The sequence below is a fragment of the Chinchilla lanigera genome, unplaced genomic scaffold, assembly GCF_000276665.1.
Source record: "Chinchilla lanigera isolate Chin_1 unplaced genomic scaffold, ChiLan1.0 scaffold00045, whole genome shotgun sequence".
Lineage (NCBI taxonomy): Eukaryota > Metazoa > Chordata > Mammalia > Rodentia > Chinchillidae > Chinchilla > Chinchilla lanigera.
In genome coordinates this window covers 3392115-3417669 of record NW_004955446.1, presented here as the reverse complement: position 1 = coordinate 3417669, position 25555 = coordinate 3392115, and the positions used below count along the sequence as shown (strand labels likewise).

At 36.5% G+C, this 25555-nt stretch overlaps 1 protein-coding gene across 2 annotated transcripts in view; it reads right to left on the bottom strand.

The window, feature by feature from the left end:
* Nucleotides 1-25555, bottom strand: part of Sgtb (small glutamine-rich tetratricopeptide repeat (TPR)-containing, beta) — a gene marked incomplete in the record, with an annotated part of 51922 nt that overhangs the window by 8615 nt on the left and 17752 nt on the right. The window contains 8 exon segments of one of the 2 annotated variants that reach the window (XM_005392623.2): nt 205-288; nt 532-569; nt 3934-3996; nt 4099-4237; nt 6466-6570; nt 11165-11264; nt 20735-20804; nt 24877-24980. In XM_005392623.2, coding sequence (XP_005392680.1) covers nt 205-288; nt 532-569; nt 3934-3996; nt 4099-4237; nt 6466-6570; nt 11165-11264; nt 20735-20804; nt 24877-24980 — 703 coding nt within the window. 2 annotated transcript variants of the gene reach the window in all.

Below are 25555 nucleotides of genomic sequence, written 5' to 3'. Positions count from 1 at the left end.
ATCAAAAGGACTGAGATATAATATGTATATGTATCAACTCCCCACAGTGAACAGACACATTACGTATTGCAAACGCATATTAACACACACACACACACACACACACACACACACACACAAAGATAAGAAAGCCCTGCCCCTAAATCTTAGAAATTGTAAAACATAAAATATATTTTCAATCTTTCTTTTTTAAACAACACTTACGCTTGGATGAGACTAGATAGGTCAGTCAGACCCCCAACTCCAGCAGCAGGTCCCCCAATAGCATTTGTCATCATTCCTGACATGCTAAGGTATATAAGAGATAATAAGATTAGCATATATTCTTAATAAAGTAGGATAACTGGTTAAGAAAAAGTCAGGTAAATGTACCCACATTATATAAGAAGTTAGGTCAAAGAGTCATATGTGACATTAAGTTCCAAATGACTGCCATTCAAGGCAAGTTTATCATTTTTGAGCAAATGTGCTCAAATTAGCAGCCTGACAAGTAGAAGAGGAAAATGTAACAAGCTCTTTCTAAATACTTACAGCTGTTGAACTTGAGGATTCTGCATTAAACTTGCTGCCTAGAATTGAAAAATAGTATCTCCCATTAAAGGCAGTTCATATTTAGGGATCTTTGTTCTTTCAGTTCTGGAGTTCAAACCCAGGGACCTCAACATGAGGGGTAAACACTCTGCCACTGAACTCAATATGTGGAAGTCTTTAACAAAGATTTTTTTTGAAGGTTGAAGAATGAAAACTAAATCATGTATTTTTTTGAGGGGGTAAGGTTGTACCCCAGCTCCAAATAAACTCTTTCTTGTACCGGGAATCGAACTCAGGATCTTGCATTTGCCAGGCAGGCGCTTATGTCACTGAGCTATATCCCCGGCACAAATAAACTCTGAAGATCACTTTGCAGAGTTTTAATGTGCTATGCAAAGTACTGTAAAAGGGAATATTAAAAAAGGTACTGACAAAACTGGCATTAGAACTACACTGCAAGGATAAAGAGATTACAGACAATACTGTAAAAAAACACTGAGAGGATTTGGTGGCAATTTCTTACTACTACTGACCAGACGAATTAAGCCAAAAGGAAAACTAGAACCTAAAGTACAGTGGTACCTTGGTTCACAAACATAATCTGTGTTATGAATTTGGGGAAGATGGCCACATTTGTGTCTACATAGGGAAAATGGCCATGATTGTGTCTGTCATCCAGTGTGGAGTCTGTGAACAGAAACAAAATTTTGCTGAACGCTTTTGTTTGAGAATCAAATTGTTTCCAAACAGAAGGTGTTCATGAACCAAGATATTACTGTATAAAGAATCTCATTTCTAGGCATGGTAATATACACTTTTAATCCCAGCACTAGAGACACTAAAGCAGTAGGACTGCAATTGAGGCTACCTGAGGTTACATTTGAGGTTGTCATGGCTTGTATCTAGATGTCCTCCCAAAGCCTCATGTGCTCATAGGTGGGACTTTTAGAGGTGGCTGGTTTTATGTTGTGTGGTGCTGGGATTAAGAATGCATGATTACTACATTAGTCCACTGTTACGGTTGATACATTGTGTCAACTTGAAGAGTCTAGAAGGTTAACTAAGAAACTCAGCAGTTCTACATCCTGGGGTGAAAAGGACATGCCCTTCCTACTCTAGGATGTTGTTCAATGTGTCAATAGGAGAAGTTTAGAAGGCTAAGTAACTAAGCAGGGGGCCAGGGTGCTTGCTCTGTACACATCATAAGCCTGTGCAGGAGAAGGGCATGGAGATGATGTGAGTGCTACACGCCCCCTGGGTAGGGGTAGCCTACTTACAATATAAGGGAGGAAAAGACGCTTGTTCTCCTCCCCCTTTTTTGCTCTTGCTGCTTTTGCCTTCTTGTGCCACCCTGAAGTGTTGTCCCTGTGCCATGCCACCCTGCCTTGGAGCCAACTGATTATAGACTGAAACCTCCACAAACATAAGCTAAATAAACCCTTCCTTCCTTAATTTTGGGTGTTGGATATTTTGTCTTAGCAATGAGAAAAAAGTAACCAAGACATCCACTGATTGGTTAAACATAGTTCTGGGTACGGATAATGGGAAGCCCCACCCTGGTTGTGGGTAGCACCACCCAAATGGAAGGGATAAAAGAAAAGAGGTTTGTGCCTCATTGCTGCTGCTGCTGCTGCTGCTTTCCCATCTCCTGCCTGTCCACTATGAACTGTATCCCTCTGTGATGCCCCTCTACCACACCACTCTGCTTTGAAGCCAGCCAACTATGAAATGAAACCTCTTTAAGCTACAATACTATGAGCTACAATAAACCTTTCCTCCTTTAACTTTGGATGTTAGGTATTTTGTCTCAGCAACAAGAAAAGTAATTAAGGCAAAGGTCAAGGGGAGCCTAGACTATACAATAAGATTCTGTCCAAAAAAACAAGAATCTCCTATACACGTGAGGGTCCACTCTAAAAGAAAACTTTTTGAGAGAGGTGACTGCTCAATGGCGATCTCTTGAGTAGACCAGAAAATCCGATTTCAGTGAGTATGAGATGAAGGCAGGCTTCCCCACTTCCTTCACATGGATCAGGCCTCTGCAAGTCCAAAAGCTCTCTCCAAAGGCCCCATTTTTAATCTACCAACCTGAGCCTTCTTTTTATCCCCCAGTGCTAGGGATCAACCTAGGCATGTACTGAACTGTATCCTCAGTGCTGGACTTCCTCAAGAATTCAAAAATCTGATTTTTTAACCAACTCCTGCAACTCCTACATGGTGGGGTCACACCTTATTTGGCACACAGCAGCTTGAAGCCTAAGTCAAATGAAACTAAAAGAATTCCATTTTTGCATCCTGTTACAGTTGTGTAAACTGAGTCCTATAAGTGGGTAACCAGGTTAAAAAATGTCATAGAACTTACAAAGAGGCATGTATCTGTCAGCAAATATATGGTAGGATGGTAGGATGACCAACTAACTTTGATTTGGGGGGAGGCTACCAATTGCTCAAGAGATGTCTTTGTGTCACTGGGAATAAGTCATCTATGCATTTCAATTCACCTGAGGATTTAACGGATGAAAGGTATATTTATGTGAAGGAAACAAAGATGATAAAGAACTGATTCCTGCCTTCAAGGAGCACAGCAGTGGCAGACGGTTTATTACCCAAAATAGACAGTCACTGAGGGAGTGTTATATGCTCAGGTAACATCCTATACCCACTAAATCAAAGTTACCATATATTGGACTAATATATATTTTCCAAGAGTATGTTGTTTTGTTGATTTGAAAAACAAAATACATATACGAGACTTACATGAAAAGTTCAAGAAATTTTTTCATGGTTACACTGCCAGTTCCAAATAAACTCTTAAGATAGAAAACAAGGCAGACAATACTGAGGACAAGTTTAGGGAAGCATCATAGCCAGAATCCTCAGATTTAGATCTGAGGATTACAAAGATTAGAACTGTTAGATCCATCTTCCTACGCCCAGTTTCATGGAAGAGACTGGATTTTTAGCCTTTTATATATTTATACACTCTTGTGTAAATCTGATGAAAAATACGGTTTTCTCCCTAGAAACATTGCAGACATCAACCTATACACAGATTTCTATACACCTCTTTGAAGAACCCATGAGCTTTCTGAAATCCATTTCTAGCTTCCTTCAGAGGAAGATGGACAGGGAAGAACATCTGCCTTAGCCTTTGCCATCAGCACTTCACTACTACCAGCAGGACAGACATGTCTCTATTTGTTTCCAAAAAGATTTGAAGCATGTAGTTCTAGCTACTGGGGAGGCTGAGGCAAGAAGACCACTTGAGAACAAGAGTTTAGGGCTAGTTTGGGCAACAGAACAAAATTCCATCTCTTAAAAAAGTTTTGGGGAAAAAAATTTTGGAATTATATTACTCTAAGGAAAACAAAACCAGTAGCTCAGAAAAGGAAATATACTCACCATACTAATGAAAGCAGGATTGTTTATCAAGCTGGCCATGTCAAAGCTCAATCCAGTTCCTGTCTGTAAAAGAGCTGCATCTGAGAACCATTCCAACTACTACAATTTAACTTCCATAAATTGCAAAAGAGAAAATGTATCACTCATTTCACACTAAAAACTTACAGGACTAGATACCTCTCTTAACTTCTGTTCTGCTATTTTCAGATTTGATTTATAGGAATCATTTTCAGGGTCAAGATCTAATGCCTTTTGATAACTTCTAACTGCTTCTTCAAATTTATTCATGGCAGTAAGGGCCAGCCTGAAAGAAATACAGGATATAACAGCAGAAAAGTTATGCTACAGAACATCAGGATATTAGAGTCAAAAGGTTTATCTCAGTATTTAACTCTAATCCACTCATTTGCATTAAACTCAGTGCCATCACTAACTCATGCTTGAATGTAGCTTAGATCTCACACATGTATTTTCTCTATACAACACATTACAGCTTCTTGCACGTAGAAAAAGTTTACAACATATTGGTGGGCTATTATAAACAGCAAAATCACAAACAAAAAGCAGAAAAACATTTTTTTTTTAAATGTGGCAGACTCTTTTAGCACAAGCTAAGAAAGAAGAACAAGACTTTATTCAACCTCTGCTGAAACAGTGCACATCAGTACTATTCAATCATTTACCACTTGTGAATGTCCATGAATGACCACAGGAGGACCATAAATTACCACTGAATGGAGGATTACAAATAAATTTTAGAAAATTCATAAATACCTAATCTGTAAATAATGATTAACAACTCCAGATGGAATTTAAAAGCGTGAGGCAGGGCCAGGGATGGTGCTCAGCAGCATCACACCTGCCTGGCTAGTACCAGCCCTGAGTTTGATTAACTAATTAAAAGCATGAGGCAGGATGAAATCAGAAGAGAGAACAGAGAAGCAGCCGCAGAGGACACAGCCCTGCAATATACCATTTTCAGAGGTGGTAACGGAGGAAGAGCCAGCAATGGACCTGGAAAAGAACATCCAGGATACAAGGAGAACTGGGCAAGTGGGAAGAATTGTACAGGATGAAGTCATTTGAATATAGGTTAATTGCACCAAATATTAAAAGATGTGTAAGTGTGAGGAAACATAACTTAATACCAGCTTTGATGAAATACAGACAATGTATGACCTTGAATAAAGTGATTGTCTTAGTCAGGGTTCGCCAGAGAAACAGAACCAGTATTACAGTGACAAAGATACATAGAGAATTATTATAAGACACTGGCTTACACAATTATGGAAATTGAAAAGCCCCACTATCTGCCATCTGTAAGCTGCAGGCCCAGCAAAACTAGTGAAGTACTTGCAATCAAACCTAAAGACCTGAGAAGCAGGGAAGCTGATGGTATAAGACCAGGTTAGACTCCACAGACTTGAGCTCTAGGAATGCCAGGGTCCCAGGACAGAAGACAGATGCCCTAGCTCAAACAAAGAGAATGATTCATCCTTCCCTTGACTTTTTGTTCTATTTGGCCATCAAGGAATCACATGATGCCCACCCACACTGCAAAGGGTGATCTTTACTCAATCTTCAGATTCAAATGCTAATCTCTTTCAGAAATGCCTTCACAGAGTCAGAAATAATACTCTACCAGCTCTCTGGGCATACCTCAGCCCAGTCAAGTTGACAAAGAAAGTAAACCATCAATCACACTATTACACACAAAAGCCTAAGAGTTGGCTAAGAAATAACAAGAGATCAGAAGGATGAGACAACAAGTACAATCTTAAGGGGTTTCACACACAAACAGGAATTGAGATATGAGGAGGAATACTCACTAAAAGATGGTTCCACAGGATGACTTTTATTACCGCTCACATACCAGCCAATGTCATCTATTAGAATGGGGGAAACTGGTGCTATATAGGTTAAAAGGGTTCATTATAAGTGTGAAAGTACGCAAGTATAAGGTCTTAAAGCATGAGTAGAAGGTAATGGTCTTAGGTTAAGAGCCCTTCCATTTTAATGAAGAAGAAAAAAAACAACCCCGTCGATTTGTGTACATATAAACACAAGTGGACTGGTAGACTTAAAATTAGGACAATGACTTAACTTTCTCCAAAATGAGAAGAATGGCTTGTCTTTATAATTAAGTGTAAGGCAATATCATCAGCTGAGACTCAACATGCAAAGAGCAGTAAAAAATCTAAAGGGGAGAAGGAGGTATGAAATAGTCATATCAGAGAATGAAAAAATGAATATAGAGAAAAAGTAGGAAGACTGTCTACCAATGTCGAATGCCCATCTAAGACTTGAAATCATGGTCATCTACTCATCTGATTGTATGATTTTCTTCAACGAACAATCCAAAAAAAAATTCATCTCACTCTCAAGTCACAGAAATTACAGTCATTTCCTCCCTTAGAGTTACCGTATTATTTCCGAAGGTGGAGTATTAAGCAGAAAATTCAAAATCAAGTCAATAAAAACAATATATCTGATACTACTTGCTACTATGATGAACATTTTCCTAGAACTTACCCCATCCTCCCGTAGGCCTTGCTGTACTTTGAATCAATTGCTATTGCTTTTTCACAATCTTTTATTGCATCTGTATAGTGACTTAATTTGCTTTGTGCAGCAGCCCTAAGAAAGAGAGAAAGATTTTTACTATAAACAGGTTTCAAGGCATTAATTGAGAACTTCAGGTACTAATAAAACTATATTTTTCTTGCACTAATTTGTAAATCACTCCCAGTAAATTTCTAAGTCAAACTGTCTATGACAATTATATAATAAAATGGAAAAAAAGAACTGAGAAACTTCTGCTCAGGTACAAAATATGCAAGCTTCTTTTCATTGTTAACTTTGCTATAGAAAAGACAGCTGTGCAAGTCATATGCCTTTCTAATTTGCCCCGACAGAAAACTGACAACACTAAGGGCACGTGGACTTCCAGGGAGGCATGCAGAGTGAGTGACTGCGGGGATGGCACAGGGAGTGCTCTGCTGCTATCTGCTCACTTCAGTAGTAGTGTTAAAGAACAAGTCCTCTGGTACCTTCTCCAATTCTTTCACTTTTGAGGCAACTAAGCTTTTATTTCTTTAATCCTTTCAGAAGTTCTCATAATCTCATCCCTTGGAAAACACTGAAAAAGCCAACTTTGGAAAAAGAATATGCCTCAATAATGTTTCCAAGTAGGAAGGATTAACTCAGAAGAGACATAAAAAAGGAAAATAGGAGGTTTAAAATAGATGCTCAGAAAACATGAAGGCTGAGTGCACACCTGTAATCACAGCTACTTAGAAGGCTAAGGCAGCAGTGTTGCAAATTCAAGTCTAATCTGGGTAACTTAGCAAGACCCTGTCTCAAAATAAAATACAATTTTTAAAAGGACTGGCAATGTAGCTCAGTAGTACAGTGTGTTTGTCCAGCAGAGGTGAGGTCCTGGATTCAATCTTAGAGGCAGGTGTGGGGCAGAGACAGAGACTGACAGACAGTCAGAGACAGACAGACACAAAGATACAGACAGATAAGAGACAGACTAGATTAAAAAGAGGATGTTATCATGATCAGGAGCTTAAATTTGAACATGTACATATATGGAACCAGTGAACAGAAACCAAGAATTTAGATGATCACTTTCAGATTTTAGAAAAAATCTTTTGGCAGAAAACTGCAGTGAGGAGTATAAGTAGAAATGTGAGGCTGCTTTAGGTTTCTCTTGCAAAAATTAAGGATATAGACTAGGAGAGTAGGGAACAAATTATTTGCGGGAGTATATGGAAAAGAGAAGTATAAAGGAAGATGCTTTAAACTCTGGCTTCAGTTACTGAGAATAAGATTACAAATAAAGCCAGAAGAATCAGACTCAGAAAGAGAATGAATAGAAAGAAATAGGGTGACTTGATTTGGCTTTAGCAGCGACAGATCACAAATGGCAAGCTAGGGTGAAAGCAGGTTTGCAGAGTCCACAACAAAAAGAAGAGTCAATGTACAATAGACATTGTGAAATGAGAAGGAACCACTCAACAGTAAAGAGAAACTGGGATGAGGGAAAAGAGAAAAGGAAGGGAAAAGCCAAAAAAAATGTGTACATATATATATATATGATGGTTAAGATAGTTATACTACTAATTTCTCTTAGTTCATTGAAAAGAAAGGTTTGTACTAATCTTGACTGGATAATTAAATGTCTGATCTTGTAATCTGAGTAACTAATGTAAATGCAATGTATTAACCATTATACAATATGCAATGTATTAACCATTGTTACCTTCCTATTATCTTGTTTTGAAATTCTGGTTTTTTTCTCTTTAAAATAAAAAAAAGAGGTAGCCAGAACAAAAAAAAAAAAAAGAAAAATTTTGAACTCTAGTTAATGATATGCTACAAATACAGGAGGAAAATGTACAATGGTTACAATTTGTTTTGAAATGTATAAAAAATAAGATGTACTAATAAACAGAGGCACAAATGGATAGATATGTGATATAGCAAATACACTAAAATACTAATGTCAAAATCTAGGTGTGGATTCTTTCAATTTTTGAAATTTTTCATAATAAAATGATAGAAATTAAAGAGAAAAAAAACATGACACTGGATTAATTCAGAACAAGTCTTGTCAGACTAACATCATTTCCTCTTTATTTATTATTTATTTATCTATTCATCTGTTTGTGGTCTTTTTGAGACAGGGTCTTTCTAGGCAGTTGAGGCTGGCCTTGATCTCACTATGGAGCCCAGGCTGGCCTTGAACTCGTGATCCTACTATAACAGCCTCTAGAGTATAAGGATTTCAGATGTGTGCGAACAATCTCAGTTCCACCTCATTTCAGTAAGGTTAGTACGAGAATGCTAATCAGAAAAGATAAATGAGAATGTATTTGGAAGCTGGTAACTTGGAATCTCTCTTCATATTCTGATCAAGGTAGAAAAACAGGCCACATAAATAATAATCATAGTTATTACTTGTATACAACATTCTTTACTACACACTTTCCTAGCATTTATATAAATTCTTTGACATCTACAACAACCTACAAGATAATTACTATTATTATACATATTTTGCAGATAGGAAAACTAATGCATAGATACATTAGGTAATTTGTTATAGGTTACATTAAGTAGTAACTGACAGAACCAGACATTAGAATCCACCAAGTCTGGATCCAGAACTCTGCTCTTAAGCATTCTCCATGATATCTCCATTAGTTAACTTGTAAACTGGCATAATGTGAGAGATAGTATTCTTCTCATTTTTGTGGGTGATGTGAAACTGGAAGCAAGAGCAAATGTATTACTTTACAGATTCATTATCCAAAAATATTAAGGGATAAATAAATAGAACGTTACAAGATACAGTCCTATAACATCTTGTGTTTCTGTCCAAACAACCATCTCTACTTCTAGTGACAGCACTAGTACAAGTTTAGTAAAAATCTGTCAAAAGAATATGAATATGAATAAATAGAATAGGGAGAATTTATGAAAAAAGAGGCCTTCAATCAACCAAAAGCAAATATGAATTTAATAATGGAACAGTTCTATTACTGCAAGAAAGTTCTACTGGAAATTCAGCTTATATTAAACAGAGTAACTTAATTCAGGGAATTCATTACATAAGGAGAACTGAGGGGCCAAAGCAGGGGTTATTCAGCAATCCAGCAAAAAGCCATTACCATCTCTCAACCACAAGGTTAAAGCCTGGAGTCCAAAACCCAAGGTCACCTGGCAAAAGCAAGGAGGTGTGTTTGGTGGAAGTGGGAAACAAGGATGAGAAACAGCCCACTTTTATATACACGCTGTGATATAAATGCAGGGGAAGAGGAGAGATACATGAATTTCTATCCTCCTCCTACCCTTCACCCTCCTGCCAGCACCTGGCATGGCTGAGGCCAGACAAAAGACAGGTGGTAAAAGAGCCTTGCAAATGTAGCCTATAGGGTTCAGATCCCTGTTAACATGAGCAGAGCCAGGAAGTCTGCGGTCAGACAGGCCACAGCCTGGTACAGGTACTTCACCCATGTTTCCTTCACATGGCTGGAGGGCAAGCAGCTCTTGGAGTCTCTCTTAGAAGGGCCTGACCCTCTCTTGACAGCTCCATCTTCACGACCTACTCACTTCCCGAAGCTCTCACTCCCACATACCATTGCAGTGGGGTTTATGTTCCAACATATGAATGTGGGGGAACATAATCATGCAGTCTATAGATACGCATGAATGTATGAACAGGAAATCAAGGAGAAAAACCCCACTACCACCCAATATTTGAAAAATATCTAACCAGATGTGGTGATAGCACATGCCTATTAATCTCAATACTCTAGGAGGCTGAGGCAGGCGAGTCATGTGTTTGAGCCCAGCCTGGATAATTCAGTGACTTACCAAGATCCTGTCTCAAAATAAAAAATAAGGAGGGCTGGGCACATAATTCAATGTAAAGGCACTGAGATCAAAAGAAGTTAAAAGGTCCAATCTCATCAGTAATTAAACATAAATTAGGAAAATTAACATGGAAACAATACTAAATTTGTAATTAATAATTTGAGTGCCTAACACTGATAAAGAACATGGCAAAAATAGATGCACTCATACAGTTCCAGGCAGGACATTAATTTTCAAAATATAGTCAAAAAAATTGAAACAGTTTTGCAAAGTGCATCAGTTTTTTAAATGTTCACACTGTTAAACCAAGTAAATGCATTTCTAGGAATAAATTCAAAATCCAGAAAATCTGAAGCATTAAAAAAAATTTAGAAATACAAACATTCACTACAGCTTGATGATGCTAAAAAAAATAAAAACAACTTCAATGCCCACCAGCAGGTCAATAATTAAGTAAGTTAAGGTATACATATCCACTTACTCAAAAATAATACTTACTGATACTTGTTTGTCCACTACAATACTAGGTGTAGAAAATTTAAAAATAATAATAAAGGCAAAATAGACTAATGTGTAGCCATTTAAAGAATGAAGGAATTCAATGAAATTAGGACACATTTATGACATGTCCTATCTAAAATTGAGCACACTTACCTAAAACAAAACATGACAAAAGGTTAATAGTGGTTGCACCCAAGGAATAAGTTTATGAGTTTATTTTTCCCTCCTTCTTTATATTTTCTGAACTTTCAAATTTTATTAAATGAATAAATTTTACAACTTTCCTTCAGAGTTATTAACCCCAATGTTTAAGAACTGTAAACCTGCTACAATGGTCCCAGTTTACCTGTTGCAATAATAAACCGCATTATTGGGATCCAGTTCTATTGCCTGTGTGTAACAATCCACTGCAGCAGCATAATTTTCTTCTTTCATGTGGTTATTGCCTGAAATAAAATAATTGATATATATAGTAAGTAAAATATATAGAAAAAATATGAAGTCTGACAGATAACTTTAGCCATAGAAATTACACTAATAAGGTCAGCCACATGATTTTTCAGTCACATTGGAGATAAATTTTATAATCTACTACAGAGCTAACGTTCCTAGCTGCGTTTTGTTTGTGTCACCTTAGTAATGTGGGTTTTGAAAAATTAATGTGTGCACATTACAAAATTCAGGCTAGTGTGAGTAAATGCAACCACTGTAACTATTTCACATCCTTCATCCTTATCTTCTCTCTGCTCCTTTTAGAGCCGCCCTACCCACTTTTCTCTAATTATGATCTCACCTGGGACCTCATCTTCACTCCTCCCCTCGCAATATCCATGCTTGTTGCATAGCCAAGCTCTCAGGACGCCACAGTGAGTAAGCTGGTGAAACTAATCATGCTAATATGTTTCTGGCAGGTAGTACTTTTATGTGCTATGCAGGCCAGAGACAAGAATGTTCTAAAGGGGGACCTAGAGCAAATAATTTCTAGACATAGAAATTTCATAGAATGTCAGATAGAATTCCAGCCTACAAAGTAATAATTTTTAGGAAGGGCATCTACAGATACATCTGGCAGTAATCTGGCTAGGTTAACAACTGGTCAGCTGAAGGGATTTCCTCCTGTTTTCCATTAATGGGAGAAAAAGTATCCCTTGAATCTGTAAGATCCAATCTCAAAACTAAAATTATTAGAACAACTGGGATTAGGAGGAAGGATTTACATCTCAGAGGTCTCTGTGATTCCTTCCACTTTTCTGTAAACAAGAAGCTCTTGTTTTACCAGAGGTAATTAGCTAGTTAATGAGAGTTAATGAGACACGCAGGAATTAGAAACAGGAATAGGAAAACTAAAAGAAAGACAAGTGTGTTGGTTTGGGGGTTATTTTGCATGGGGAAACAATATAATACAGGACACATATTTTATGAGATTATTTCTAATAGTCACCCAAAGAATGATATACAAGAGGTGCAGGAAATCTGTCCATACACTATGACCACGGAATCTAGCCGACAGCCTGGATCCCACAGAAATGTCCCGCGTGAGTCCAGCTGAAGACCTAGAGCTCATAACAATACCTCATGCAGGCCTGTTTCACACCATGTGCACTGAAAGGCCCAAAGGTCAGTGGTGGAATCTAGGAAGTCTGTGCCAACGGAATGAAAGATCTGTGCTAGCGGACTGAGGGATCTACACTGGAACCAGGAAGCGACGCTCAAAGCAAGAACCAGAGCTCTCCCAAAAAGTACTACAGCCACCCTCAGCAACAGTGAGGTCCTGAGCTCCTCAGATGATGAAGAGAGCTGAGTTCCCATCAGGAAAGCCAACGCAGCAAGCTGCTCCAGGAGACCTGCATTGCACCATCTTCCCCTCTGGAGCCAGGAAGCCATGTTCAGAGTGAGGACCAGAGCTCCCCCAAAGTGAACCAAAGCTATTCTCAGTGCCAAAAAGGTCCTGAGCTCCTCAGAGGATGAAAATAGCCAAGTTGATGAGGAAAGCCAGCATGACAAGCTCCTTCAAAAGAACCCAAAGCTCCTTACAGCTTCTACCAGCTCCCCACAGCCTTTCTCAGCTCCCAACAGCCCCTCTCAGTTCCCAACAGCCTAACTTCTTCTCCAGTGCTGCCTCTTATGCTGTAGGCAACAATCCTCAGGTGGGCCTCCCACACCCAGCACCACACTTACTCAGTTCAGCTGGAGGTTTTAAGTTGACCACCAGTTGTCACTCCACTACAAGAAGTAAATAAAAGCATCCAAAATCATAAAAAGTCACTGTAAATCACAAATCAAAATGAATATAGAGAATGACAGCTAATGGATTTGTTTCTTTAGAAGTGATGAAAATATTTTATGATCAATTTTGATGACCACACAACTTTGACTATAGGACAGACTGATGAATTGTACACTGTAGAGAAGTAAATGTGGCTGGGTATGACGGTGCAAGCCTGTAATTGCAGCACTGAGGAGGCTAAGGGAGTAGGATCAATGTGAGTTTGAGAAGAGTGTGGTCCACATAGTGAGTTCAAGGCCAGCCTGAGCTATATAGCAAAACCTGTTTCAAAAACAGAAGTAAATGTATGGTATGTGAATTGCATCTCAATAAATCTATCTTTTAGAAAACATTAATGTGTGTTCCCCAAAAAAGACATGAATATAAAACCTTCTCCACACAAGGAATGTAAATAATATGTACTACAAATATGTACCAAAAAAAAAAAAAAATGGAAAGGAGGATCAAGCGATGGGTAGAGGGGGAAGGGAGAAAAAAAGGGTAAGCAGATGAAAAAAGGAATCAAAATGTGTTATAGACATGTACCAACTTGTCACAAGGAATGTAAGCACATAGGACACACATGTACTAGTAGGGAAATTTTTGTAAAAACTTTTCTAAGGAAGCTAACTAGATTCCACAGGTTTTGTTTACAATATTTGTGATGGAATTCAGGACCTTTGTACTGAACTACATTCCCAGCCTATTTATTTGTTCGTTTGTTTCTTACTGGGTCACTGAGCTTCCTAGGCTGGGTTTAAACTTGTGATCCTGCAGCCCCAACCTCCCAGAGTGCTGGGATTTTACAGACATGCATCACCATGCCCAGATTGATAAACAGTTCCTTTTTTTTTTTTTTATGCCCCTAGGTACTTCAGTACATTTCCATGGATGGTTGCACACCTCTGTGATCCCAGCACTCAGGAGACTGAGGCAGGAGGATCTCCTCAAGTTTGAGACTAGCCTGAGCTACACAGAAAATTCAAAGCCAGATCAGAAGAGACAAAGAAGTTCACTACATACTGGTTAGGGAACAATTCAATAGGGAGCACTGCAATTTCTTTTTCTATGCTTATTAAGTTTTTCTATTCTGTGAAGAGCTTTTTATACCATTTGTGCTATCTTCTGATTTTCCATTGATTCCAATTTATTATGGATTAGTCTTCTTTGCATTATCTAGCAGCTGCTAAATGAATTTTTTATGGTCCCTTGGTATTTTTTTTCTACTTTTTTTATTTTAAAGAAAATAGTACCAAAAAAAAGAACAATGGCAAAATACAAACAACACAAAGCAAGGACATTAAAAATGATACAGGGTCTCAAACCAAATGATAGAGATTAACAGTGGTTGTTATATTACACACTGTTATCTTCAATGAAGTTGCTCAGATTACCAGATGTAAGAATAGAAGATTGATCAAATCATTAAAGGGAATAAGAAAATAATAATTTAAAAGAACATTAGACACAATACATAGTGTCACTAGGCAGGACTGTAGGAATTCACCAATAGTCCCTTGGTGTTTTTAAGGTACCTCTTCATTAGCTGATCACCAACCACAGCCCTGTCTTCTTGGAATGATATTCTATACTCACAGTGATCCATTCTGCTGCATATACTTTCCTTCTTTGTTTTTTTATTTTCATTAGTACATATTTGCAGTACATAATGATTACAGACCTCACAGGGAGTTGATATATGTACATAACACATCTCAATTCTGTTTTTCCCCTTCCCTCCACCCGCTTGCTGTACATACTTTCAAAGAGTTTGTAATCTCCTGGATTTGTTTGAAACTGTTTTATGAGCTCCAGTTCTTTTTTTATGTTGGGCATTCACATTTTCATGTCTTTATTTTAGCTTGTCTATTTTTTATTAGAAACTTCTCTAGACTCACCAGTCATTTGTTTTATTAGGGTAATTATCTGTTTAATTATCTCTTTATCTCTGCTTTGAATTCCCCAAAAGTCTTGTTTATCTCTTTTGTTATTTCTACTGCTTCCATTTCAGATATTTCAGATATGCATTTTTTTATTTCTTTCTCCTCTGTTTTGGAGGCATTTTGCTTCTGTATTTTTTCATTTTCTATTTGTTTTCCCTGTGGGGGCTTGCTGATATTGCTAATGAAAGCAGTCATTAGAGGGAAATTTAGAGTGATGAATTTCCACATGAAAAACAACAAGCTCAAATAACCTAATGATGCACCTCAAGGTTCTAAAAAAAGCAATTTAAACCCAAAGTCAGTATGAGGAAGAAAATTATAAAAATCAGAGAAAAAAATAATCTAATTGAGACCAAAAAAAAAAAATGAATTAAAGAACTAGGTCTACAAGATTAAATAAAATAGACAAACCCTCAGCCAAACTTACCAAAACAAGGAAAGAAAAGACCCAAATCCACATAATTAGAAGTGAAATCACAATGGATTCTACAGAAATCCCAAAATCATCAGTAACTACTTTGAGAACTTGTCTCTAACAAAATGGAAAATTGAGAAGAAATAAATAGACTCCTAGATACATATGAGTTACCAAGCCTGAATCAAGAAGCTATAAAAATTCTAAATAATGCTGTATCAGTCAACAAAACAGAAGAATTAACAAAAAATAAAGACTACCAAAATAAGAAAAGCCTAGGTTCCAACAGATTCACTGCTGAATTCTACAAGAACTCAAAATCTAATGCCAATACTCCTCAAACTCTTTAATGAAATTGAAAGGGAAGAAGTACTCCCAAAGTCATTACCAGAAGCAAGCACTACCCAACTTCAAAATCAGAAAAATGCTCAATAAGATGATCAAACAGAATGTTGTAAATCATCAAAAAGATTATACACCATGACCAAGTCAGATTCATTCCAGGGTTGCATGGATAGTTCAATATAGGCAAATCAATAAAGGTACTACATCACATTAACAGAAGCTAAGACAAAAACCACACGATCATCTCAGTAGACACAGAGAAAGCATTTAACAAAATCCAACATCAATGCATGATAAAAACCCTAAAGAAATTTGGAATAAATGGTCTTTATCTCATGTAGGGAGTGGCTGAAGCTGAAAACTGGTCATATGTGTGGGGGCAAGAGAAATACCTTGCTCGAGACATTCGCAGCCATTAGCTGCCAGGCAACCCTATGTCACGTGATACTAACTTTATCAAATGTATAAATAAATGTCTCTATGGTAGTGGTTCTTTTTCTCCCATCTGGAGCGAAAGGGTTCCGCCTGACCTCAGCTTTTTTGTCTCTTATCTTTATTTTTTCCATCTTCTCACAGTCTTTCCCCCAGGAACATCGAGAGCTGCCTGGTAAGCAGCAATCTTAATCTAACAAAAGCCATCTATGACAAACCAACAGCCAACATCATACTAAATAGAAAAAAGCTGAACACTTTCACTTTAAAATCGGAAACAAGACAAGGATGCCCACTATTACCACTCTTGTTCAATACAATTCTAGAAATATTAGACAGAGCAATTAGACAAGAAAAAAAATGTGTAGGAAAGAAAGAAATCAAATTAATTTATCATTATTTACTGACTACATTTCTACATAGAGGACCCCCTAAAACACCAATAGATTCCTAGAATTACTAAGCAAATTTAATAGTGTACCAGTACACAAGTTAACACTCAAAAATCAATAGCATTCCTGTACATCAATAACAAACTTACCAAGAAAGAAATTAGGAAATCAATACCTTTCACAAATTAAGAAAAATTAAATACTTAGGAATTAACCTAACCAAGAAGGTTTCACCTCCACAATGAAAAACTATAGTACTCTGAAAAAAGAGATCAAAAAAGGACATCAGAAAATGGAAAGCTGCTCCTGCATAGGCAGAACAAATATAGTGAAAATGCCCATACTTCCATAACCATTACATAGATTTAATGCAATCCCAATCAAAATACTAATAGCATTCCTTAGTGACCTAGAGAAAAAATTCTTAAAATTTACATGAAACTAGAAGAGACCTAGACTAGGAAAAGCAATTCTGGGCAACAAGGGCAAGACATGGGGCATCACCTCAGACTTCAAATTATACCACAAAACTTCAGTGGTAAAACAACATGGTACTGGGGGGACAAAAGGCCAGACCTGTGAGTCATTGAAACAGAATAGAAAATGCAGAAACAAGGACAGGCACCCTCAGCTACTTACCTTTGACAAACGGGACAAACACTTTCACTGGAGGAAAGATAGCCTCTTTAACAAGCTAGGAATACTGGCTGTACACATTGAGAAGATCAAACTAGGACCCATATTTCTCACCATGCACTAAACTAAAATTGAAATGGATCAAAGATCTAAATATTAGAACAGAAACACTTAATCTGCTGAAAGACAGAACAGGTAAAACTCTTCAAGACATAGGTGCAGATGCAGGACGTATTATAAAGAGCCAACAAATGGGATCACATCAAATTTTAGAAAATAAAAAGGAAACCACAAAAAGAATGAAGAGACAACCTACCAAGTGGGAAAAAAATCTTTTGCCAGATACTCCTAAAACAGAGAACTAATAATGAAAATATATAAAGAAGGGGCTGGGGATTTAGCCCAGCGGCACAGTGCCTGCCTGGCAAGCACAAGGTCGTGAATTCGATTCTCAGTACCAGAAAAAAAATAAAATATAGAAAGAACTCAAAAGAAATCAGACCCTCCTCCCAAATTAAAAAACCGAATCCATAGCTGGACAGCTGACATAGACACTTTTCAGGTGAACAAGTAGAAATGGACAATAAATATATTTGTAAAAATGGTCAACACTGCTGGCCATTCAAAAAATGCAAATTAAAACAACATTGAGATTCCATCTCACATCTGAAAGAATGGCTATCTTCAAGAAATCAACCAATAACAAATGCTGCAGGGCTGTGGGAAAAAGGAACCCTTCTCTATTGTTGGTGAAAGTGTAAATTGGTATTACCATTATGGAAGTTGGTACAGTGATTCCTCAAAAAACTGAAACCAGCGGTTCTATTTGACCTAGCTATTCCCCTTCTAGGTATCTTCCTGAAAGAGTTAAATCCATCATACCACAGTGATACATGCATACCCATATATCTAGCAGCACAATTTATAACAGCTAAATCGTAGAAACAGCCCATATGCCCATCAAAAGCTATGTGGATAAAGAAAATGTGGCATTTATATCAATGAAGTATTACTCTGCCATAAATAAGGATAAATTCGAGGCATTTTTAGGTAAATGGATGTGCCTTGAGACCATAATCCTAAATAAAATGTATCAGACACACAAGTATAAACACTGTATTGTTTTTCTTGTGTAAGACACCTAAAGTATAAATAAGGATAACATGAAGGATAGACACTAGAAAGTAGGAAGATCTTGTTCATATAGAGTGAGGAATAAGAGATGGAGGGAAAGAGGAAAAGGAAGAAAGAGAAAAGGGGTTTAAAGAAAAAAATGTAAATAGAGCTTTTGTAAGTGGGAAGGGGAACGAGGGCTGGAGGAAGGGAAGAAGAAAGGGACCAAAAAAGAAGAATGAAGATGTATTATGTACCTGTATAAATCCCCCACGATGAATGTCAATACGTACTGCAAACATGTAGCAATAAAAAAATTTAACTTTCTTGTATATCTTGTCCTGTAAGCTATTGAAAATATAAGATACTCTAATATACATTAGAAGATATATATACTATAACTTAGTTATAAAAAGCTTCAAGTCAGAAAATATTCAATATAAAAAATTTGAGACAAATGAATTTACAAGGTCATAAATGTAACAATAAGGCATATGTACAACGCTTTACAATTATATGATATTCTCCTATAAAACTGTCTTTTTGAATTCTCACAGCCCCATGAGATACTCATACACCCACACTTCTGTGACCTGTCAGGGCTAGCAAGAAACCCTTCCTAATTTTTTCTGATCTTACTGCACTTCTTCAAAAGCAAAGCACATGAAATATTTTAAAGTAATATTCCTTGGAGATACTAGCTCACAAGAAAGCTTACACAGTCAGGTAAGTGTAATATGTAACTTGGAATAACCGTACGCTTGACCACTTACCATGGCCATTTGTTTTTGGCCAATTAGCAAAATCTAGATAAAATGGCAGTCACTTTATGTAAGATGTCTGAGATGTGACATTTCTTAGTGAAATAAATGCTTTTCATTAAAATCTAGTAATTCAGTAAATACATGCTGCCACATTAAATGACTCCAAACTCTCAGCTTACTAATATTTATTATGTTTAAATACAAACAAGCAAACAAAAAAAAAAAAAAACCTCTACAGGGAATGCAATCTCCCAAATGTTTTGCCAGGCAGAAGGAGCTGAGGGACAGAAAAAAAAGTCAATTTGTCATTTGCTCAACATTATTACTAGAATTAAGCCAAGCTACAAACATAAAATCCTAGTAGAAAATACAATGGATCACGTAAGATTTAGCATACTACAAAAATCTGAATGGAAAGAAAACTTCAGATTAAATCATTCTAGCAAGAAACTAATACATAAAAAATACATTTGTATCTGTGTAGATCAAATCCAAATTCTTTATGGAATGGTTTATCTTTAACAATGGCAATCTGGTTGTTCTCTATTTTACTTATAATTTATGAAGTCATACTATTCTAAGATTTTTTAAATCTGGTGATATCAGTTTTGGAACAAGTAAGAAATTGAAAACAGACACATCTCTCTGTTGAAAACAGCATTTAATTAATTAATCTTAAAAAGATAATCACAAAGTAGAGAAAGAAATGAAAGGACATCGAAGACAGTGTTATTTTGATTACAAAACTGTCTTTCTAAGAAGTTCGGGGTACCACAGCCACTAAAAATAGTGATACAGATGTACACTTGGAGACCTAGGGAGATGACCAGCTACAAAGAATAAGAAAAGCACTGTCCTTCCCATATTCACCTCTTTAACCACCAAGTAATTTTTTTTCTAAAAAGAATTCAACTACTTTCTTCAGAAAACAACTAGAAGATGGCTCTGTGAATAGATTCTGAATACAACATATTCCCTAATCATTCCCTGCTTATATACAGTATAAGGAGTTCATTGGTTTTCTTTCACTGCAAAAGATAAAGGATTGTGCCCCACAGTCTCTCAGTACAAATCTTACAGGCCTAACATTGTTCTCTATAGATTAATCTAAATGATGTGATGGGAAAATTGAACACAAGCCTTAACACTGACTTACTTATTAAAATCAAGAACATTTCAATAGTCAGGTAATAGAAAATTGAATAATGTTTGAATCAAATGTGTTAACCAGTAAGACAAGTCAAATGCTATATACATGCAATAACAAACTCCAAAGAACTTAGAAACACTTAAATATAACACTAAAAATTATTTTCCTCTCTCTGACTAAGCATGAAGAAGAATTTAGGATACAAGAATACAATAGCAAATGTAGTTAAAAGCAAACAGCCCTTCAGTGATTTGTTCTGAAAGTTTTACCTGCCTCTCTCAGCACAAGCCATACCTATTTCCAGGCCTCTCTCACATTCATTTTGGGTGCATAATTGTCACATGGACTTACGACAATCCAATTTTGGTAGCGTAAACTAGAGTCATATCAACTCATAATCATCCTCTCCGGAGTTTCAGAAAGCTGTACTAAATTAGTAATTTCTGTATGAAATACTTACCTTCATCTTTTAATTGGTCAGCTTTTCCCACATCTTCAGGCACTAAGTTTGAGAGGGGCAGAACATCATTCTGAAATAAAGTAAAAATAAATACACTTCTATTGAGCTGCACAGAGTCATCTCAGAGCTCCAAAAGTAGAGCAGTAATACATTATCCACATTTCAGTAACTTATCTGAAATTCTATTTCATGAAATCTAACACCTAAATATCAGAGTTAATAGGAAATGGTGGTAGGAGGGTACTATCCCATGCTTTTGTTAAGAATACAAATATATTATTTTTCTAGATAATCACAGGCAACTGTGAATTAAACTTCTAAAATTTGTTTTCTTCAAGCCGGGCATGGTGGTACATGCCTATAATTCCAGCACTTGGAAGGCTGAGGCAGAAGGATCTCCACAAGTGAGCTCAAGGCCAGCCTGAACTGCATAGTGAGACCCTGTCTCAAAAAGACAAAAAAAAAAAAAAAAATTGTTTTCCTCATACCCAGAAATCCCACTTTATGAAGAAGAAAATGGAACTTAGATATAAAAAACAAAATGAAAATATAATCACTGGATTAGTCATGGATCTTTTTTTCTTAGCAGTATTGGGGAATGAACACTACACTGAGTGCAGAGCTACAATCCAGCCCTGTTTATTTTATTTTGAGACAGGGTCTCACTAAGTTGCCTAGGCAGGCCTCAAATTTCCAATCTTCTTGTCTTGGCCTCCCCACTAGCTGGGATTAGAGGTGTGCACCTAAACACTTGGCTTATTAGTGAAATTTCTGAAGCAAAATATTTACTATTTAAAAGACATACCAAGTTAAAATCAGTTTACAAAAAAAAAAAATCTGGTCATTAAGTGTGTGTGTGCATGTACACACACATACACACACACACACACATACACACAAAGATTTGAGAACAAAAACTGAAAAGGTGTATACTAAAATGTTAACAGTAGTCATGTTTGGAAGTAAAGCGCTCGGCTTTTCTTTGTATATTACATAAAATTTTAAGACAGTGGCAGAAATTTATTTTATTATAAAATGAAAAACATATTTTGTTTCAGCACTTATTATCACCTTCAAACCTCTTCTGCATTAATAAGGTTCAAACCAAAGGTGCTTATTAAAATTGAATTGAAAATTTGGAAATATTTTCAGTGGCACTAGAAATACAATGTATCTTTCCACTTTCAAAAAACCCTTTCTTTGTCCTTCGTAGTGCATGCCTGTAATCCCAGCACTCGGGACTGAGAGAGGAAGATTGCTGCAATGTGAGGACTGCCAGAACTACATAGAGGGACTCTGCCTCAAAAAAACTGATTAATTAATAATAAATAAATCAAAAGACCTTTTCAAAATTACAATGCTTTTAAACTTGACTGATAGTCTGAATAAGCCTACAATTTTCAAAAAAGCATAATTTGTAGCTATTATGCTTACACACTACATTTAAAATGCATATCCTATTACTTTTGCCTTAACTGAAGTTTCAATAAAATGTATGAATTAAAAACTGGTAATATACTTAGTCAATCAGACACAAATGCAAATCATGGACAGCAAATATGGATTTTCTTTGTTTTTTAAAATCTTTCTCCATTAATCAATTTTCCTTGCTTTTGTTTTTGAGACAGGGTCTCACTATATATTCCAGGCTGGTCTTGAACTCACTATGTAGCTCAGGCTGGCCTTAAACGCACAATGTTCCTCTTCCTTCTGCCTCTCAAGTGCCCAGATTACAAGCATGTGCCCCCATGTCCAGCTTTACTAACCAATTTTCTTTATTTTTTTGGTTTTTCTCTGGTACCGGGAACCGAACTCACGACCTTGCGCTTGCCAGGCAGGCGCTTTGCCGCTGAGCTAAATCCCCAGCCCCCTAACCAATTTTCTTAAACATAAAAAAGTGAAAACAAACATAGAAATAAAATGGGAACTTTCATATACAGAGTTCACTACTTATAACTGTAGTTGGATAACATTACTGCCCTATAATATTTGCTTTTAGGGTTCCTTTTATTGTAAATCTCCGGGGCCAGGGATTTAGCTCAGCTGCACAGCACCTGCCCAGCAAGAGCGAGGTCATAAGTTTGATTCCCAGTAACGAAAAAAAATATTGTAAGTCTCCTAACAAGTGTAGCCAGTTTATAAACAACAAAAAATAAGTATCTTACTCAAAAAAAGCCAACATATTAAAAAACTGATTATGCTCCATTCTGTTTTCCAAATCTTTAACTATTTTAATGAAACAGCCACAGTTTTACACATTGAAAAGTAATTCTCACATTCACTGAGTAAGTTTGGGCAGCTCATAAGACAAAGGCAAATGTTACTTACTTAAATAAAGGGAATGAATTCATTAAATATATCTACCAACTTAACTGGGTAGGGAAATAAAAGCAGTATCTTAAAATGACTGATATTACATTCAAATATACTTGATAAGACAAATAATTTCTTTAATTCTAACAATATTGATGCTGTTTCAGACAAATATTAGACTTTCTCTGCCACACTTTTAACAAATACATATGGAATAAAGCCATACTTGTCAATAAGACTACTAGAAGATGATGACACCACATATTACACCACTGCAGATGTACCAGGGAGAAGTTTCAGTGAACTACATTTTAAAAATAGTATGCAACAAATTTCTTACAATTAAATGCAATCAGAGAAATACAGCAAAGGAGATAAAAGAGCTTTATTCAAACAGAATGTCTTCAATCACAGCTTCTTGAAAGGTTAAAAAAAAAATTTCTGATCTCTTCAGTACTAAGTCAATGGTGACAGTAGCTAAACAAAGAGCAAATCCAAGTGCTGCCTGAAGCACAGGCCTGAGAGAATGAGGCCTGCTTTAGCCACAGCCTTATTCAGCCACTGCAGTAGTTTCTCCTGAGGAGGCCACAGGCTCAGACAAAGAACCCGAGCCTCGTTTAACGGAAGGGAAGGAAAAGGGGATTCCCCACTGAGGAACACAGAGACATGCCAGGATCTTTTTTGTATCTTGTCATATAATTAGAATTTATTTGGGCCAGGGATGTAAATCAGCAGAGCACTTACCTAACATTTGTGAGGCCCTGAGTTCAATCCCCAGAACCATACACACACACGGAGTTTGATGAGTTCATGCATACCTGTACTGTTTTTTTCAAGTATAAAAGGAGGGAGTCAGGAGTAGTTTACTGCCAAATTTCTGCCTTTATTGCAATTCTAAGAATTTCTCAACAAGTTCTATAAACAGAGCCTGGAGAATCAATCTAAATGTGGTATTGTCAGCAATGTCCATTCTGAGCTGAAGTGTTGTTTTATTTTTATTTGGGGGGGTGCTGCTGAGGACTGAACATAGAACCTCTCACTTATGAGGCAAGCGCTCTACCACTGAGCTAAATTCCCAACTCCCTATGCTGAACTTTACAGTTCATGTGCCAGCTCTACTCCTAAATCCTTCACTATGTATCAAACTCAAATACAAAGCTAAGAAAACCACAGAAGTTCATGAGGCACTGAAATGGAATGAAAAAATATATGCAAGGTCACCTGGGGTTGCCACACTCACTAACCTTAAGATTTTTCAGATGATCATATGGTCTATGTTTCCCAACAAGGCCAGAAATCAGGGACCACACAAACAGTCTGAGCAGGGACCAGAAAACTTGGGTTGCAGCCTTAATTTTATACACTGATCCTGAACATTTATCTGTTTTACAGATCCTGTACATTGATCTGTTCTACAAAGCCCCATCATTGACCAAACTAAAATTCACTTCAGAAATGATAATTCAATTCCAAATGAATCTATTTCTTCATAGTTGCTTCCTAGATATTAAAACTTTTATTTTTAACTACAATTCATGTTTCAAGAGGATAGCAGTTTTAAAAAAGGTTGGAAATAAAAAAATATTCATACTGTAAAGGACTTAAACGTCAACTAAGATATATCGTTAACTATAGAAGTTGAGAGGGTAAGAATAGGTCCTACTATAAAAATCCAAAGGACATTTAACAATATCTCCATAAAAAATAATCCATCTTACATCCAGAAAGAAATTAGTTACTTATAGACCTGGCCCTGCAACTATTAACAATCCGACATGAAACTAGTCACACTTGCATCAAACACTAATGAGAAAACAATGACAACATACCTTACAGAAGGAATTTGTGAACATTTCTGTCAAAGGCTGTGAAACTGCTAGATGTGTATCTTCTGGGCTGATCTTAAAAACAGTCTCCAGGCACTGAATTGCAACTTGAAACAAAGTTTAACAGTGAAAAAAAAAAAGCAAGTTAAAAAAATAAGAAACAGTTTTTTTTCTTCCTTGATAGGACTATAATTTGTAGTAAAACAGGACTTATGATCACAGAACATGAAGAAAACCAATTGGTTCAGGTGCACAGAGATTTCTGTTTATAGACCAGATACTGAGGAAAGACAACTTGATTTCTTATTCCTCATTTAAAAAAATAAATGTAAAAAAAATAATAATAAAAAAATTTAAAAAATAAATGTATTAGTTCATTGGAAGGAACAGTTAGTGCTTATGTTGTTTGATCAATTTTGCATGCCCATATCTGGTAATCTAAGCAACAACTCTGAAGATAACAATATGCAATATAACAACCATTGTTGATAACAATATAACAATATGAAATATAACAACCATTGTTGATTTCTTATCATCTTGTTTTGAATTTTTGTATCGTTATTTTGTCTTTAACATAATAAATAAATAAATGTTATCCACAATAAAATTTCTGAATATATATAACATTGGATTCTTGAAGGCTACAAGAAAGAAGAGAAGGCTGGGCATGGTGGTGCAC